Source organism: Centroberyx affinis, unplaced genomic scaffold (assembly GCF_046629955.1).
Source record: "Centroberyx affinis isolate AG114_WGS23_722 - 3 ecotype Tasmania unplaced genomic scaffold, CSIRO-AGI_Caff_v1 ptg004539l_1, whole genome shotgun sequence".
In the NCBI taxonomy this organism is placed as follows: Eukaryota; Metazoa; Chordata; class Actinopteri; order Beryciformes; family Berycidae; genus Centroberyx; species Centroberyx affinis.
The window spans coordinates 67,884-85,828 of NW_027282175.1; the positions used below are offsets into that span (position 1 = coordinate 67,884).

At 47.7% G+C, this 17,945-nt stretch overlaps 1 protein-coding gene across 1 annotated transcript in view; it reads left to right on the plus strand.

Annotated features, from left to right (window-relative positions):
* Positions 1-17,945, plus strand: part of LOC139665347 (nuclear receptor coactivator 3-like) — a 46,040-nt gene that overhangs the window by 14,197 nt on the left and 13,898 nt on the right. Inside the window, exons 2-4 of the mRNA XM_071544340.1 lie at positions 8,887-8,957; positions 15,364-15,471; positions 16,004-16,164. Coding sequence (XP_071400441.1) covers positions 15,383-15,471; positions 16,004-16,164 — 250 coding nt within the window. The 5' untranslated portion in view covers positions 8,887-8,957; positions 15,364-15,382. The remainder of the gene's footprint in view (positions 1-8,886; positions 8,958-15,363; positions 15,472-16,003; positions 16,165-17,945) is intronic.

Sequence of the window (17,945 nt, forward strand, 5' to 3'; positions counted from 1 at the left end):
GGACGGGTTGCAACATCATTGAGTAGCGAGCGGGGAAGGTGTGGAGGAGAAGAGGCAGAGCCGGTCGTCAAGGACGGGAGGAGCAGGAAGAGAGAAACGTCAAAGACGGAGATCACTGTGTTTTTTCTTCTTTCCTGTCCAGATTAAAAAAAATAAAAACACTGCCAGCTAAGAGAGAAAGCTGTGGAAGTTATTGAGTTAACCAGACAGAGCCGGAGAGAGGGAGGGATGGAGGGAGGGAGGGAGGGAGAACAGTGGGAGCTGAGAGACTGGTTCGATACAGGAGTGGATGCTTTAGTGAGGCGGCGCTCTGGTCCTCTGCCCACTCCTGCCGCACCGTGGCCGCCATATGGTCTCATAACGTATGGAGCTCACATCAACTCTGTCCTGCCTCCCAAAACTCCCTCTCCTCTCCTCTCCTCTCCTCCTCTCCTCTCCTCTCCTCTCCTCTCCTCTGTCCCCTCCACCCCTTGCCAGCCAATTACTTTACCCAAGAGACAGCCCATTAGATAAAGAACACACACACACACGCACACACACACACACATACACACACACACACACACACCATGCATCCCATTAGGTAAGGAGCACCCCACTGACATGCCCCCGTACCATCCTCAAGATAAGAAGCACCCCCCACAAACATTTTGGTCTACACACACACACACACACACACACTCACGCACAGTTAGATAAGGGCCCCATCCCCCTCTAATGGGAAAGGAGATTGATACCGACAGAAAAAAAAGATTTCTCAAGATGTCGCTCTCCCCCTGCTTAGCTCCCTCCACTTTAAATATTTAAAGCAACCATGATATATTTTTTTCCCATTGTGCTATCATTGAATTGTTGGTTTTCTCTGATGCCAATGTAAGTTTGCAGACCGCTCGGAGCAGGAACGGAGCGCAGATGCGAAAGAGTAGATCTCCGTACGTACGGCCGATGTGGGCAGACAGTGATGTGCGTGCGGGCGAATGCAAGTTGATGGCTGATTGGGGGAATATTGTGTGTGAGGAGGTGATTGCTTTTCTCTTGCACACCATCGTCTGGTTTCAAGGTGTGTTGGTTTCCTCTGTGACTGAGTGTGTGTGTGTTTGTTTGCGGGTCGTTATGCATGTTGCCATGCAGTTTCCCTGCCTCTCCGGCATGTGCTTTTGTCTGTGGGAGTGATGGATGGCAGGCAGGCAGCTAATGTGATTTAGATGCTCTACCAGGAGAGTGTGTGTGTGTGTGTGTGTGTGTGTGTGTGTGTGTGTGTGTGTGTGTGTGTGCATGCGTGCGTGTCCTACCCATGTGTACGTGTGTGGTGGCTGAATCTGCAGCGTATGTTTGTGTATCTCCCTCCCTCCTCTCCTCTTTTTCTCTCTTCTTCCTCCTCTCTCCTGCTCCCTCCCTCCACCCCTCCCCCTCCCTCCCTCCTCCTCCTCCCCATTATTTTCCTGTGCTGTGCAGTTTTTGGACTCTGAGCAAATAAATAGAGGGAGGGGGAGGGTGTTTATGTGGTGAATCTGCTCTCTCACTGTCACCGCAGAGTGGGAGAGCGTGAGGAGGGAGGCAAGGAGGGAAGAAGAGGTGGAGGAGAAGATGGTGTTCTCTCTCCAAGACCACACTGATGGGTTATTGTGAGCCAATTATGTCCCATTCCCACTAAGAAACTCTCACAGCTTTGTGTGTGTATTTGTGTGTATTCTCGCACATACACACACACACACACACACACACATGCATCAGCAAAAGAAGTACTCTCTCCTGGCAACTTGAGTAGTGAAGAGCTTGAGTTTTATCTGCATGCAATTATCTTCTGAGAAAAACACCTTTGCAGTAACATACTGTTCTGTCTCTCCCACATACACCCTCCATATTTATTCCTTTTCAACTCCACCAAGTGTCATTTATCAACAGCTTTCCCGCCTTAATGTGTGGCTCAGACCTGTTGATGACGCTCTCCTATTTGGTATTTTTGATATTCGATACCCGAAATGCCTCGCAGTTCTATGAGTGCATACATATATAAGGGTGCTAAAGGTAAAACCCACTTAAACACTGTTAGAAAAACGGCTATTGGAGATGTACTTGGCATTTCTGGGTCCATCATGTTGTTGGTGGTGTATTTTTCTTATTCCTATGGATAATTGGCCATAGACGCCATGACAAGATCCCGCTCAGCTATAATGAAAAATATCAACAGTAAACGTCAGGTGTTGGTGTCAGTCCCTCAGAATCAAAGACCAAGGCCTTCTTTCTAGACCCACCATATTGCCCCGACGTTCAACAATCATACAGGGAGAACTCCATCATAGAAGAAGAGATACTAACTTCTTCACTGACTATAGCCTCAATAGACCAGAATGCAATGCAGCGACACGACGTGTTGTGTCGTTTTGTATAAGGGGTGCGAAAAACTCTCGCTCCACTATGGCTATTGCTCTCTCCATCTATATTTAAAACCGACAGCTCAACTTCTTCGTTCAGGCATGTTCTCTGGGGGTTGTTGAAAGGCATTCTGGGAAATGTAGGAAATCACTAATTGAAGAAGAAGTGGACAAGGCAGGTTGAGCCTCACTCTACCTGATAAGCTACACAGGACTATGCTGATGCCATGTGGTTGATGTTTCCCAGCCCCCCCATTGGCTGCTCTTCTGTTCCTGAGATGGGCATATGATCTGTCACTGTCCATCCTATCAGCTCCACACTGAGACGGACCCTCTTGTCACAACATATCTGTGGGTTGGACAGCAACCTTTACTCTTATTTTGTTCTTTTGCAAAAGTTCATCAATCCATTTTCAGTTCGGCTCCCTGTGCTTCCCGAAGCCCTTGAAGCTTTTCGACAGGCAGTCCGAAAATTATTTGCTGTTCAGTCTTAAAAAGGGAAATAGTGGAGTAATTTTGCCCCTGTTCCATTCCCTTAAAATATGGCATTTATCTGTGTTATTAACTGTACATTTTCAGTAAACAAGTAGGCAGCCATCTCGTCCCTCCTCGTGTTGCCTCGTGGTTTCATGTATTTTGCATTACCATGCTAAATTACGCAATATGTAAATTCACAGTAATTTACTTTTTGCTGATTTTTGCGGGCTGGGGGGATGATATCCAGCTAGATGAGCGTTTTTACTGTGAGAAGGAAGGAAACCAGCGAACGGGGAGGAGCGAGTGTCTGAGTAAGACATGTTGCCGTGGCAGCAGAGTGACCATCAGGGCGGGGTTAGGGAAGTAGGGGAGGGGCTTATTGATTGACCCATTACACTAATGAGGTCTGAATCGCCTCCTGTCCCGTGTCTCTCCCTTCACCTCCTCAGCCTATGGGCTCACTGGTCGGTCTGTCTATGCTTGATGACATTGTAGAAAAGCCCACATGAATTCATGGAAATAATGTGGATTTTCCCCCCATTTTACCATCAGTAACTAAATGCAGCTGCTTTCCTATACGATCTCTCTCCCTTTGTTTTCTCCTAGGCCTCTGACTAGGTGATGTAGCCTCTGTCCTGCCTCTGAGTGTTTTAAGTATTTACCACAGGTGCAGACATTCATCGCTCTTAAAATAAATATGACAGCCTCGCTGCGTGGTTCATTGTTAATTGCCTCCATAGAGATGATCGTCCATCGTATGATAATGCATAGCCTCTACATAATTGATGGGTTCCAACGAGGCGTTTTAAATAACCCAGTTCTTTGCTTGATGATACAGGCTAAGCTAGACTGTGAGGTTGATGCACATCTTGCTTTAAAACTTACACTGGGTGTAAAGCCATGGGTGTTTTTCTTTTTTTTCTTTTTTTTTAAATAATTTTGACCCTGGGATTTCTTGAGGACACACGCACACACCATCAAGCTTGCACATTCACACATGTGGCTGTTGTTTTTCTTCCTGGTTCAGCTGAAGGTGACAGATGAGGACATGTGTGTTTTTACCATCCTTATCTTATCAGGGCTGTTTGTTGCCTCTGTGCAACTTTACAGCCAGTACTAACACACAGGAATGTGTCCCTTCCTTCACATTTTCTCTCTCTCTCTCGCTCACTCTTGCCCTCTCAGTGTTGAAAGGGGAACGTGCCGTTACACACACATGCTCCGCACGTGGCCGGGTTCAGATGAAGTAGGTCTAAGCAAGCGCTGTTGATGTCTAGATGCACTTTATGCTTGTCAGCCTTGGTCTGAAATGCGAGACTGCGTTTTAGCTAAGCCATTTAATTACCTCTGCCATTTATATTGTCACCCATCAATTACTGTTACACTGTACTATGCTTTTCAAGAATGTTCATGAATTTAGTCTATTGACCAGCTGTATCAATGGTTCTCATGCTGCTCCTTTTCAGCAATGCCCACTCACAGTCACACACATTCACACCTGGCACCATGTTCACACAGCGAGCGACTTGGTTGACCGGTCACACTATTCTGACCGATTGTGGCGGAGCAAGAGGCTCTGACTGCATCTCTGTAGCTGTCTTGTGCAGCTGCAAAGTTTTGACCAAGAAAAATAAGCGATGTATTTATCAATATCGTTTTGATGAGTTTAAACAGCTAGCTAGCTAATTGGGTAACATTAATCAAAAAATAAACAGAAAAAAATCTATAAAATGACCAAAATGAGTTTACCATCGACCCCAATGATGGATGGAACCGTTCTCCAAGCATCGCTTCAGAGACACTTGTTCCTGTTGTCTTTCAAATAAAAGTTTTAGAGAAGTGGGAAGCTTTGATTGGCTGTAATCAACTTCTCATCCATCTTGCACTTGCCAGGCGGAACTACTGTAGAATGAAATCACATTGGTACACAAAAAAGGAAGCATCTGCTGCCAGCCGATGACTACAAAAAGTTCAGCCATGGCCAACAAGGTAACTTGTTGATCTCAGGGTGGGAGCTGCTCAGTACAACCACATCAATCACAGTCAAATGGGGTTTAAGTGCTTTGCTCATGGGCACCTTGATGGTAGTTGTTGCGATATTAGTTGATTCTCATTCACATTCCTTGCCCAGGTTTTCCCAGCCGGCCCAGGATTTGAACCGGCGACCTTCAGGTCACAAGCCTGCTCCTCTAACCTCTAAGCTACTGCATAAATAGCACAATGAATGATCAGTGTTCATCTGACTGAACTGTAATTAGGCTCAAATGAAAGCTAGACAATGTATCATTACATCAATATTTGTTACAGGCATAATAGATGTTCATAGGCTTCCAAAATCGTGGATAAACCGCGGCCAAGAGATATAACAGGAGGCTCAACTGACACTAGCTTTGTCTTCTTAGCTGTAGGCGATTGATTGTGTCTTACAAGAATATGAACAACAGAAATAATGCAATTATTAGGAAGAGAGCTACGTGCATGAAGTGTTCCACTTATCGTTTGATTTTCAAACGTGGCCTTATTCATTCTAGGTAGGAGAGAAGATAAATTGCCTGTTTTATTATTTTGAGTATTAGCTTGCACTCATAACACATGTTGCACTATAAATTCCGTTTAAAGTGGCCTAAGGTTATTATTATAAAAACCTGATGGAATTTTTTATTTTTTTATTTATTTTTTTTAACGGTTTGTCCGCTACTGGGAGGTTTGCTAGCCACAACTGGATCACGACCCACCAGTTGAGAAACACTGGCCCAGAAATAAGAATCATACTGCAGGCTAAATAGTCACAGTAGTGTAGTGTAGTGTTGTGCAGAGTGTGGTGTGTTTGGTTTCCTCTACCTTCTTGGAAAGGATGACTCATGCAAACGTCTATTTCCTTTTTTGAATATGTAAATGGCTGTTTGATGGCAGGCTGCAGCAGACACACCCTGGATGGCTGGATGAGTTTTAGTTTTAGACCTGCTTGGCCTATTTCTGCCCTAAGCCAGACTCTTTCCTTCTGCTTCTCCTCATCCTCCGCCCCCTCTCATCCGTCTCTGGAGTGTGAAGTTTGGAGCAGTCGGCTGCGCGCTATGATAGTGGTAATTGGTCTAAAGATGGAAAGTTCACTCTCACTTTGTCACAGAACTAAGGGGCAATTTGTTTTCAATGAGTGTTTTCAGTGAGGCTAGTTAAGTACAATATTACATCAAAGCACCATTTAACAGCAGAGAAAAGGGGGCTGGGTGATGAGGACAGTGGAGAGAGTGCCACTTTTTGTCCGAGCTGAATGGCGGTGTTCAGTCTTGTATGGGTCTGTTTTAGACGGAGTGGGGTAGCTGAGAACGGCTCCCCTCTTTGGTACCCCCTCATCTGTGGAGCCGGGCTCCGGACTCCGTTTTTTATTAGCCTCTGTGGTCTGATTTGTTTAAGGGGAGGCGAGGTGCCAAGATGTGGCTTGGCTCCTATTCTGCTCCAGTGTGAGTGCTGGTTTTGTTGGAGGGGACTGGGCTAAGCAAAACTCATCCAGAGTCATCCAGAGTGCATGCACACACACACACACACACGCACACACACACACACACACACACACACACACACACACACACACACACACAAAATGTGTTTTAATGTGTACTTCACTGTTCTGTTGTGTGCGCTGGCTAGCACATACAATTGCCCTTATTCACGGCCATAACAGAAGGGAGCAAAAGAAAGACACACAGAGAGAAAAATGCAGTTATGCCAAAAAAAGAGAGAGAGCGAAAGAGAGAGGGGAGAGGGGGGGGGGGGGGGGGTAGCTAAGAAACAACATTGGTAAGTGAGAGTTGATCTGCACGACTGTCGTTTGCCTATCTTTCTCTCTCTGTGGCCTCCTCAACACGTGTCCTCCAGAGAATGGGCTGATAGAAAAGTTAGTATTGTTTGTTAAAGGCACAGATCCTATTGGCTGGACATGGTTATTTTTTGAAAGGGGGTGTGTTCTCAAACACTCACTCACACCACAAGCCTCACCTGGGGCTTTTTAGACTTGGATCTTCCGCTTGAGCAACAACACACACCGACTGTTTGGTCTCATCAGTGGAAATCGAGATTGAAATTGACCTTTGTTTTGTCTCTTTTTGAAATTCAGTTTGAAGTGAAGTTGTCCTAGTTTAACAAGGGGAAGATGCATTCATGTGAATTATTTAGCATGTTGCATGGGTGTATGGAAACCATACACACACACACACACACACACACACCAATTCATACAGTAAAAATCAAAGGCTTCTTCTCTCTGGTGAGGTGTAATTGAGGAGATAAACAGAGACGGTACACATGTCGAGAGGAGGCGAGGCAGACTGGAAAAGGCCTCAGTGACTGCGAGCTTAACATTACTCCATTGACTCAACCTCTGCATCTTAAGCTCATTCACACGGCTTTTATATTCAAGGCTTTACGCCTGTATGAGCAGCGCCACATGCCGCTAACTACCATTTATTCACTCTGTTTTTTATGGCTGTGTCAAAGTGAGCACAAAGAGCAGTAATGATCCCACTGAAGGCTTTCTTGTCCCTGTTCGTGCACGCCGCGGAGCACTTTTATTTTTTTATTTATTTTTTTTCCCACATTCAGGCCAAAATGGAGTCAGTTCCTCTTTGTCACAGACGAGCTATAAATTCTTCCCGCTTAAGCAGCCATTCTCTCGCTCTCTCTTTTTCTCCCCTTTCAATTAATAGGAAACACGTCGGTTGAAGGAGGGTCTTTGTTGGCGTGTGAGAGTCCATACATCACCTAAACTAGAGCGCCCCCCCCCCCCCCCAACACACACACACACACACACACCCCCCGACAGCCCCCATCTGCTCCCAATCATGGGGTGCAGCCAGCGGTCAGGTCGCTGATGGTGAATGGCACACAGGCACACGCTGACACACGTAAAACACACACACACACACACATTGTGACAAGCACTCACACACACACACACACACACACACAAAAACACACACACTAGGCATGAGCTTAGATATACAAACGTACACACACACATGCTCGTGCAGGCGTGTTCTGAACACACAGATTCGCCCGCAAACATGTGCTCCGACACGACACACTCACACGTCTTCTTAAAATAAAAAAAGAAAGTACACACACATGCATGTGCACACACACACACTCACACACACACACACAGAGTCAGGCGTAGTGACAGATGAACATGAGACATCCTGGCGGCTTGCTTCACTGATGACAGGGTGTCATGGAAACGCCCAGCTTTCTCCATGGTTACGCACTCTTTTCCCCCACGGGATGCTCTCTTATTATTGTTCAGGCCGAACACTTGAGCTACTACAACAACTCAGCATGCCAAAACACACACACACACACACACACACACACACACACATTGTTTCTTATCAGGATCTAAATGGACACAAATTAGCCTATTATGTGCTTTTGGGATTAGAGCGGAGATTTGGGCTAATAGTCTGTTTTCATACTCTTGCTCCAAGTCCGGAGACTGTGTAAGATCTTTGCCAACAAAGGGTTGATGTATAAATCCAGATGTATGGATTGTCAATGCACATTAGTGGAAAGAAATGAAGCATCTTGGAAGCGTCTTCTCTCTCACGCAGTCAGAATGAATGGCTGACCTGTAGTTTCTGACTGGATCACGTCTGCTGACAGCCGTCGCCACTTCTGTTGGCTTCCTGTAAAACTTGTGTCTCAACATCCCTTTTTTGTCGTGTGTGTGTGTGTGTAGTATATGTACGTGTGTGTGGTTGGTCTGGCAGAGGGAGTGGTCTGTGGGTTCAAGCAAATGCATAAGAGGCACGACATGTTTGCTCTGTGCCCTTGTAATGAAGACAAAAGCATATAGTGAGGCAGCTCCTACTGCTCATTAAGCTGTTCACGCCGTTTCCCGTGCCATCTTCAGGACGCTGATTAATAATGCTACCTGTTATTCGTTAGTATCACCATAATGAATATGCGCTGTTGAGCACGATTGCTTATTATCTTTTTTTGTGTGTGTGTGTGTGTGTTTTCTCCATACTCCATCGACCAGCCCAGACAGGACCACGCCTCCAGAGCGAGGGGGGGGGATCAGATCGTCCGTCATCTCGGCGCCGTCACAAGGTGGGCTAACATCCATATGGTGGCATGGTAACGGCCTGCTGGGTTTAGGTTGACTTGTTTGCCAGAGACAGTTTCTTGTTGTTGCCACATTGTTGCAACATCCTGACCTGAACACTGAAACGGAGTGTAACTGTGTTTTCTGAAGCAAATGTTTTTGGGAAGTGTTTTTTTTTGTTTTGTTTTTTAATTCGTGAGGTGGGTCACACAGTGTTTTATTTTTTGCCAAGCTTTCTGCCGAGAGAGGAGGTGGTGGTTTTGGAGAAAGAAAGAGCTATAGTGGGACAAGTGGTAGTGGTAACAAAAGCCAAATGGGAGAGAGACGGAGAGAGAGAGGGAGAGCATGGTGTTCAGGCAGAGGAGGAGAAGAGGAAGAGTGGGAAGAGAGAGAGGGAGGATCGCTGCGGGGAGACGGGAGGAGAAATCAAATTATTCTCTCTGCTCTACCTGCCATAGAGACTGAAACAGAGCATTAATCTTTACCCCTGTCTGCAGGTGACAACACACACACACACACACACATACAAATGCATCCAGAATGTATCCGAGCCACACTCTCTTCTCACTCACGTACACTCACAAACATGCCTCTGCAGACACGCCCCCCTTGCATAGATGGCAGGAGCGATTGTGTGGCGAGGGAGGTTGGTGAGCGAGGGGGGGACGGAGAGGGGGGAGGGAGGGAGGGAGTGGGGAGGCTGGTTCCAGGCAAAGGAGATACTGGTCATGAACAGGAGGCGGATCGGGACGAGTTGAGGAGGGAGGGTGGCGAAGAGGAGGCGCAGGTGACTCCAGGATTCTGCCGCATTGTGTCAGACCAACTCAGATCAGCAGAAGCGCTCCTGCTCTGCCTTCAGAATTGTAAACCAACGTCTGCCGTCATTCAGACTTCTGACGGGGGGGGGGGGGGGTTGGGGGACCTCTTTATCCGGGGTAGGACCGGTCTCCTCTTTATCCGGGGTAAACCGGTGAAGAGGCGTCTCACCCCGGCTCGTGCGAGGGGGCCAGAGTGAAGGTGGTGTCACTGTGTGAGTTTCCATGGCCAGACCGACCGGGGCCGTGTGCCTCTGTTTTGTCAACAGAGATTATGAAAGAGCGGCTGGCTAGCTGGCTGGGGAGGCGACGGCGGGGCTGTCTGCATCGCCTAGCCTCAGTGCGCCTGCCCCGCTAACTCTCTCTCTCTCTCTCTCTCTCTCTCTCTCTCTCTCTCTCTCTCTCTCTCTCTCTCTCTCTCTGTCTCTGTCTCTGTCTCTGTCTCTGTCTCTGTCTCTGTCTCTGTCTCTGTCTCTCTCTCTCTCTCTCTCTCTCTCTCTCTCTCTCTCTCTCTCTCCTCTCTCTCTCTCTCTCTCTCTCTCTCTTTCTCTTTCTCTCTCTCCCTCCCTCCCTTCTCTCGCCACTAACCAACACCCCGCCTCCACCATTCCGCCTCCATAGTCTCACCCAAAAAAAGAATGAAACAAGAGACAGTTATCAAACACACAGGAAGTTTGATGGCAGCCACCGCCTCAGCTCTGCCGATGAACGTGCCTGGTCAGCCGCCGCTTTATTCAGAGGGCTCTACTGTTGTATAGCTGTTCATGTTTAACTCCCAAAACTGAATTCACATCTTTGTCAACCCCCGTTGCCATCTTTTACACACAAAACCATACATGGTGAGTCTCAATTTGCCTGCTTTGGGCCTGAATCATGCAGCAGCACGGACTGTATGGATGCACGCTGGGGAATCCCTAGATAATTCAAACAGTGTTATGACAGGAGTGAAGCTGCCTATTTACAGACCAAGTAAAGCGTATATTATAGTTAGGTCTACCTCTTATTTGTGCTTACTCTCATTTTTTTTCTATGCACTTTATGTCTGCGCCCAGTAACTCTTTCCTACACACACTTGTTTGTTGCATTGTGGTTTTTCCTCTGCTGTGACTCACTCTATCGTGGGAGGTCTATCATCTCTCCACTTTGTTTTCTCTGTCTCTCTCTCTCTCTCTCTCTCTCTCTCCCACTCTCTCTGTCTCTCTCTTTCCAAACCTAATTTGTTGCTTTTAGTTTTGAGCAGCTGTTCATCCTTTTTATTCTGCTCCCCCAGAGTCCGTTGTTCAACTCATCTGTATTGTTCAAGCGCTGCTCATCTTATTGCGAACACTCTTATTGTGCATACTGAAGGACTACAAATAAAACACTCGCTCACACACAATTTGCGTAAGGGGTTTCGACTGAGGGAAGAGTGAAAGAATGCCACTTGGTTCAAAGTCCTCATTGCAAAGTATGTCATGAATTAGGTAAATACAGTGTGACTTGAATACACAAATTGTGTTCAAGGTGCACTGGCAAGCTGTATACACAAAACTCTGTCCCTCCTCCGTTATTCCTTTTCCTTTGTCCCTCTCATTGCATTGAATACTCTTCACGGCCACAGCAAAAACATTTTAATAATCTCAGATCAGATGACATCCATATTGGAGCAATAAAATGTCTACTTATATATTAGATGATTGCCATTGCCAAGTAAATAAAGTTTAAAAAAACAATCAGGTGTTCATATACATTGGTGTTTTATTGGCTTCTTGAGGAGCATTTTAAATATGTCAAGAAAAACATATGAACATGGACATCTGTAATACTTGTGTGAATGTGTGTGATCCATTATCTACTTGTAATCACAATATTTTTGACTATATATATATGAATAGATCAGCTATAATCAGCCAATGGTGACATGGGTACATTTTTTTCCCGTGGTATGTTCATTCCAGTCACTCAACCCAGTCGCCCTTGTCTGTCCTTCCCAAGCGGCGCATCTGCATCGTACCGTCGTCTCCTCTCCTTCCATCCTCATTTGTCTGTCTATCTCCCTCTTTGCCTCTTTATTTATACGCCATCTCTCATTTTTCTCCTCATCATATCTCTTCCTTCATGTCATCTCTCCCTTATCACCGGCCTGATTCCTCTTCTCCCTTCCCTCCTTCCTCCGCCTCCCTCTTTCCCCACCAGAGTGTGGTCATGCTTGTAAACAGCTGCCTAATGGGTTTCAAACACACAAACACCATCAGTCATGAGAACACAGCGAAACACTGGGCATGGCTCCTCTCCTCTACCGTCCTCTGACACACTCACTCCACCTCTTTTCTTCATCTGTCTGTCTCGTTTGCTCTCTCTTTCGATTCTTGAGATTAGTGTGCTGCATTCTATACTATGTCTTAGACCTTCTCTTTATCTTGTAGGATGTGAAGTTGGAGTTGGAATTAGATTGCATGCTTTCTGCTCAGATGCTTAGATGAGCTGTTTCCTCTGGTCATTAGATGTACAATAAAGCTATGAAGCCTACATGGATCCCTGTGGGCTCCAGGCCGCAGGGTCACTGGCAGGTCTGCTGTCCTGTAGCGGGCCTAAGGAGTGCAGCTTGAACCCAGGCGATGACAAAGCAGTTATTGACCTCAGCGGTGCCCCTTTCACACCGGTCCAGCGACCCGGAAAAAACACACGGGTCGACTGTCAGCGTGAAAGGGTCGGCCCGGTTGAGTCGACCCCCGCGAAACGACTCCGGTCAAGATCAGGGTTGAGAACCAGGTTACTGCGCTTGGTGGGAAAGTTCAGTGCGTAACCCGTACCCAAAGAGCAACAATTGCCTGCATGTGTGCACTTATGTGTGAGTACAAGAACACACAGACTTCACCGTGACAGCTCCATCAGCCAGGAGCTTCAGTCTTGGTTCTGTTCCTGTTTGTTTCGCCGGCTGAGCAGCTGCTGCCTAGTAACCATTCTGATTAACTGCTTCCCACTATTGCCTCCGGCTCTGATTAATGCCTTCCAGTCATCATCAACTATATAGTCTATAGTCTTTAATGAACATGCAGCAGGATTAGCAGCATAGTGCAAGTGCATAGTGTGTACAGCCAGGGGAAAAGCGCCCGTCTCTTTCTCACTCTCAGCTCTGGTGTGATGTTCCCTCCCCTCGACGCCATATCATCTCACTCTCTTCCTCTTTACCCACTCCCACTAATCTCCATCCTCACGCCCATCTCTCCTCTCCCTCTCTCTGTCCCCCTCCACTACCCTCACCCTCTCCCATTTCCCTCTTTACGCGTCTCGCTCCTGCCGCCCCCCTGCTGCTGTTTTGTACCCACCGCAGCCCCGCTGCCTCTCTGCCACCAGGCCCCACTGCCTGTGGCGTGTAATTGACTTTCTCCCTGCACTGGAAAAGCGGGCGGCCCGCGCCAGACTGGAGGTGACCCATTTCCCTGGGGCATTCAGCAGCCTCCTAAATCAACCATTCTCTGGGGCCGCCTCATTCACTCCACAATTAGAGCACTCCCCCCTTTGAGAACTCCATCAATAGGCTGGCAGGCGGGCGGGCGGGCTGGATCAGTAGAGGAGCAAAGACTGAGTTTCGCTCAGACACTTTGCTTTGGCTGTGCGAGTTCTGAACCCTCCACCTTTATACCTCCCCCTCTCTCTCTCCTTTTTGCCTCCTCGTCTCCTCTTCTCCCTCGTGGCAGGTTTCATCAGACAACAGCAAGCAGGAGTTCATCTTAAGACGAGCGACAGACAGGGAGACAGACAGACAGATTTGTAGGGAGGCAGACAGGAGGATAGGCAAGTAGAGAAACAGACAGGCGGGCAGGTAAGTAAGCAGACAAAGGCAGCGAGACAGACAGACAGACAGACAGACAGGAGGGGAGGTACTCAAGGGAGAGATTAAAAAGAGCGATTTGAAAGAAAGTGGGAACGGGGAGGGATCGGAGCAAGAGGAACGGCGCGTCTTCAGAGCAACTCTGCTCATCGCGCTTTTAGGAGGATATTCATGAGTATTCCCCATTGTTGTCTTGCGTGCAATACACTTGTGGCTCGCCTGGTCTTCAAGCCACGCATGAAAGCAAGCCTCATATTGATTCTGTCTCACTGAGAAAGGTGCATTCGCCGCTCGTTTCGGCTGGATGTGATCTTGTTGTGAAGCGCGCGGATGCCGAGGATTAAAACGCGTTATTTGCATTAAAACGAGAGCGAGGAGAGGGGGGAAAAAAATGCAATCAGATATTCCCTGGGTTGTTCTGATCCGTCAAGGAGGAGTTTGAGATGATGATGCATGATGATTAAATAACAGGCCGGCGTCTCTCCCCCTGCCGTTGGCCTGATTTGCTATGCAGGAGAGACAGTGCTCTGGTCAGAGGATAACCATGTAATCAATGGAATGAAAAAGCCGCTCTGGCTGTGAAGGTTAAGAGGGGTACTGGAGGCTCCAGCCCTCTCTGCGCGCCACACATACATTCAAAACACACACCAGACAGTCTGCATCTCACACCGCACCATCTCCTCCTCTAATTCCTCCTCCTCCTCCTCCCACCCCTCCTCCGTCTTCCCTCACCTGTTCCCCTCCCTTCCCGTCTTTTTTTTGACATGCCTTTATCTCTCTTTCCCTCAGCTCACTCCCTCCTACTCCCTCTGCCTCTATTCGCTCTGATTCCCCCCCCACCCCCCGTATTTTTTTTCTTCCTCTGCATTTTCTCTGCCTTTCTGTATATCCTCACTATCTCTGTCTCTGTCTCCCACCATATTCTCTCTCTCTCTCTCTCTCTCTCTCTCTCTCTCTCTCTCTCTCTCTCTCTCTCTCTCTCTCTCTCTCTCTCTCTCTCTCTCTCTCTCTCTCTCTCTCTCTCTCTCTCTCTCTCTCTCTCTCTCTCTCTCCCTCTCTCCCTCTCTCCTACCTTTCCCCAGTGTCGGCCGCTGTCACCGTGGCAAAGAAAGTGACCAATCAGAGCACGCTTCACAGCACCGGCTTCTCCCCCCTCCCTCCCTTCCTTATTTCCTCCTTCCTTCTCTTCTCATCTGTTCCTTCTCCTCGCCTCTCCTCTGCTTTTCCTCCCATCTGCCTCTCCTCCCCGCAACCTTTATCAACCCACTTCCTGTTGACGGAATGTGATGCATTGTGGGAGACAGACGGCTGTCTAACAGGGTTAGTTGTGCAGCGTGGCTTACCATCAGAGACACTGCTAATCCTGTGTGTGTGTGTGTGTGTTTTTGTGTGAATGTACCATATGAGCTGAAGAACTCCTACATGCACACACACACACAAACACACAAACAAACAAGCTCACATGCTTACTCTGGATTTCTCAAAGGAGGGGGAGGCAGACGAGACATGTTTAGGTTCGTCAGTCTCTGCCAAGAGAATATGATTTGCATGATATAAGCATATATTACCCTGGTGTGTACTGTTTTGCACTGTATCCACATTCCACCCTGCTTCTATATTGCTAATTTTTATATTGGGTTCAAAAGGACAGTTCCCCTGTCTATTTCCCGCTGGATATACCTATATAATATGTAGGTAAAAGGGTAATAGGGCCTATATAATCCCTATCTGCCCATATTAACGCCTTCTTTACGCCCGTATGCGTGTGCTCCTTCCTCTCAGGTGCTGATATGTGTTCACGATGAGCGGACTGGGGGAGAACTCCATGGAGCCTCTGAGCTCGGAAAACCGGAAACGCAAGCTCTCCACTTGCGACACGCCTGGTCTGGGGTGAGTGTCTGTGTGTGTGATTGGCACAAGAGGGGAAACGGAGGAAACTGGGCTACTGGGTCAGTGGTTTCTCCAGGCCGCCTGGTTCCTTCCTTGGTTTGTAACGAGTGACAGACAAAGTGTTTGCGTAAAAAAGATCAAGTCAAACGGTGACAGACAGGGTGTGTTCACTCTTTTTTTGTAGAAAAACGCTGCCTCAACAGCATTTTGTGATTTAAAAAAAAAAAGAAAAGAAAAAGAGATTGTATGACATGCACTTTTTTCCATAACACCCAGCTCTTAGATACAACTCTCAAACACTTAACAGAAACTCCCATAATGCAGCCAGTGTGCTCCAATCAAAATAACAACTACCAACTTTTCTACCAGATTTCTTCATTTTCTTCTCATCTTTAGAAAGCAGGTGCAGCGCTTTTTCCATCTCCCTTGCAGCCACTCCCCATTGACTTTAATATAAAAAAGCCACTAGCAGTTTGAAAAAGGTGGAACCGCGTGATGGCAGCTGTAATCTCCTGCACGTTGCCCTCTGCAGGTGTGAGAGGAGGCGGCGGGAGCAGGAGAGCAAATACATCGAGGAGCTGGCAGAGCTGATCTCGGCCAACCTCAGCGACATCGACAGCTTCAACGTCAAGCCAGACAAATGTGCCATCCTCAAAGAGACGGTGCGCCAGATCCGCCAGATCAAAGAGCAGGGTGAGTGGACGCCGACATCTGAGGACAACTGGGGTGGGCTGCACTGCGAGTCAGGTGCGGATGGACTGGTGTGAAATGATTGTAGAAAACAGGGAACAAGGTGTTGGGGAGAGAGACGGAAACGGGACAGCTGGGTGATGGTGGCACCCAGAGCCCAGCCCTCCACACACACACACACACACACACACACACATACACACACACACACACACACACACACGTGCTGCTCAGAGCCCAGGTGCAAGGACGAATCAGTCATTCATCTCCCACCAATTTCACAGCCTCAACTGTTTATGTTTGGGAGGAAACATTGGCAGTGCTTTGTGAACCTGTCATTGGTGTGTGTGTGTGTTTGTGTGAGTGTGTGTGTGTGTGTGCATGCACAGCTGTGTGCTAGCCTCGCCAGGGGCTGCCTAATTGAAGTTTGCAGGTGATCACTTGCCCATCCATTCTGCTGAACTGCCAAATTATTAGTTCTGTTACAGCTGCTGTTGTCATAATTCTGTCCCCATTGTGGAGCGGTCATTTCCACAGCAAACAACAATGTCATGCGTTTAAATAGCCACATGGTTAGATAGTGGCTTGGCTCTGTGTACTAGTAGTGCAGAATGGATATACTCTAACTCCTAGGTTCTGACCTCCTGACACTTTCTGCATTTTGCCATTCGAGGTGAGTTTCCAGAGATCAGGGGGAGAGCTGAAGGTGAATGTGCGCTCATGGCTGGTTTGTTGTGTGTCTCTGCTCGGCTCAGTCAGTGTCTGCCACCTCGACAGGAAGGGGAAGAGGCTACAGCTGGTCCTGACTGGCTGCTGACAGGTTGCCATAGTTACAGGAAGTGAAGACAGAAATGACACGGGGGTTTGGACTAGTCTCTCGCTTTATACCTGTCCCTTCTCTCCTCTTCTCACTTTCAATTGCTCTGTCTGCCATTCTTCATTTTGCCCTTTTTTCTCCACTCAGTCTTTCCTGTTTTTCATCTCAGTTGGATTTAATGTGCTCTGCTCTCTCCTCGCTCCTCCTCTTCTTCCCTGTTTATATTTTTTATTTTTTTTGGGGTCTTGTGTCTCATCTGTATTGCAGCACAATGAGTTGCAGCATCTTCAGGTTGCTCCCAGCATCTTAAGATATTGAGTGAACCGATGGAGCGCAGCCTCTCTCTCTCTTTCTCCCTCTTTCTCTCTGTCTGTCTCTCTCACACTCTCTGTCTGTTTCTGTCTCCTTCTCTTTCCTTGCCCCTCGCTCTCTATCCTTCAATCTCTTTCTGCCTACCTTCAGAGTGCCTGGCGGTAGGCAGCAGTGGCTGTGTTTTTTTTTTTTTCTTTTTTCTTTGTGTGGGTATCTGTGCCCCTTGGGAGCTAATCAGATGGAATGATTCCTGTAGCCTAGCAGCCCCCGCCTCTTTCTCAGACCGAGCCCTGCATTAATACAGCAAGCCGAGCCCCAGCCGCTTTCTCCCAGCACCATCCCCGTCCACAGCCCCGGTCCTTTCTGTCTCTCTCTTTCTCTCTGTCTCTCTCTCTCTCTCATTCTCCCAGCCTCAGTCCTCCATTAATTCAGGTGCCTTAGCTCCTGCCCCTGCACCATTACAGCTTCCTTAGTCTCTCTAGCTCGCTCGCTCTCTCTCTCTCAGCCCCAGCCTACCAGACAGTCCCTCAGAGTCTGACACTGAATATAAAGCATGAGGACGGCTGCTACCTGCTCCACATGCACCCAGCCCTCTACTCCTCCTGACAGACTCCTCAGAGAAACCTGCCTCCGTCCGTCTCCCTCCTCACCTGTA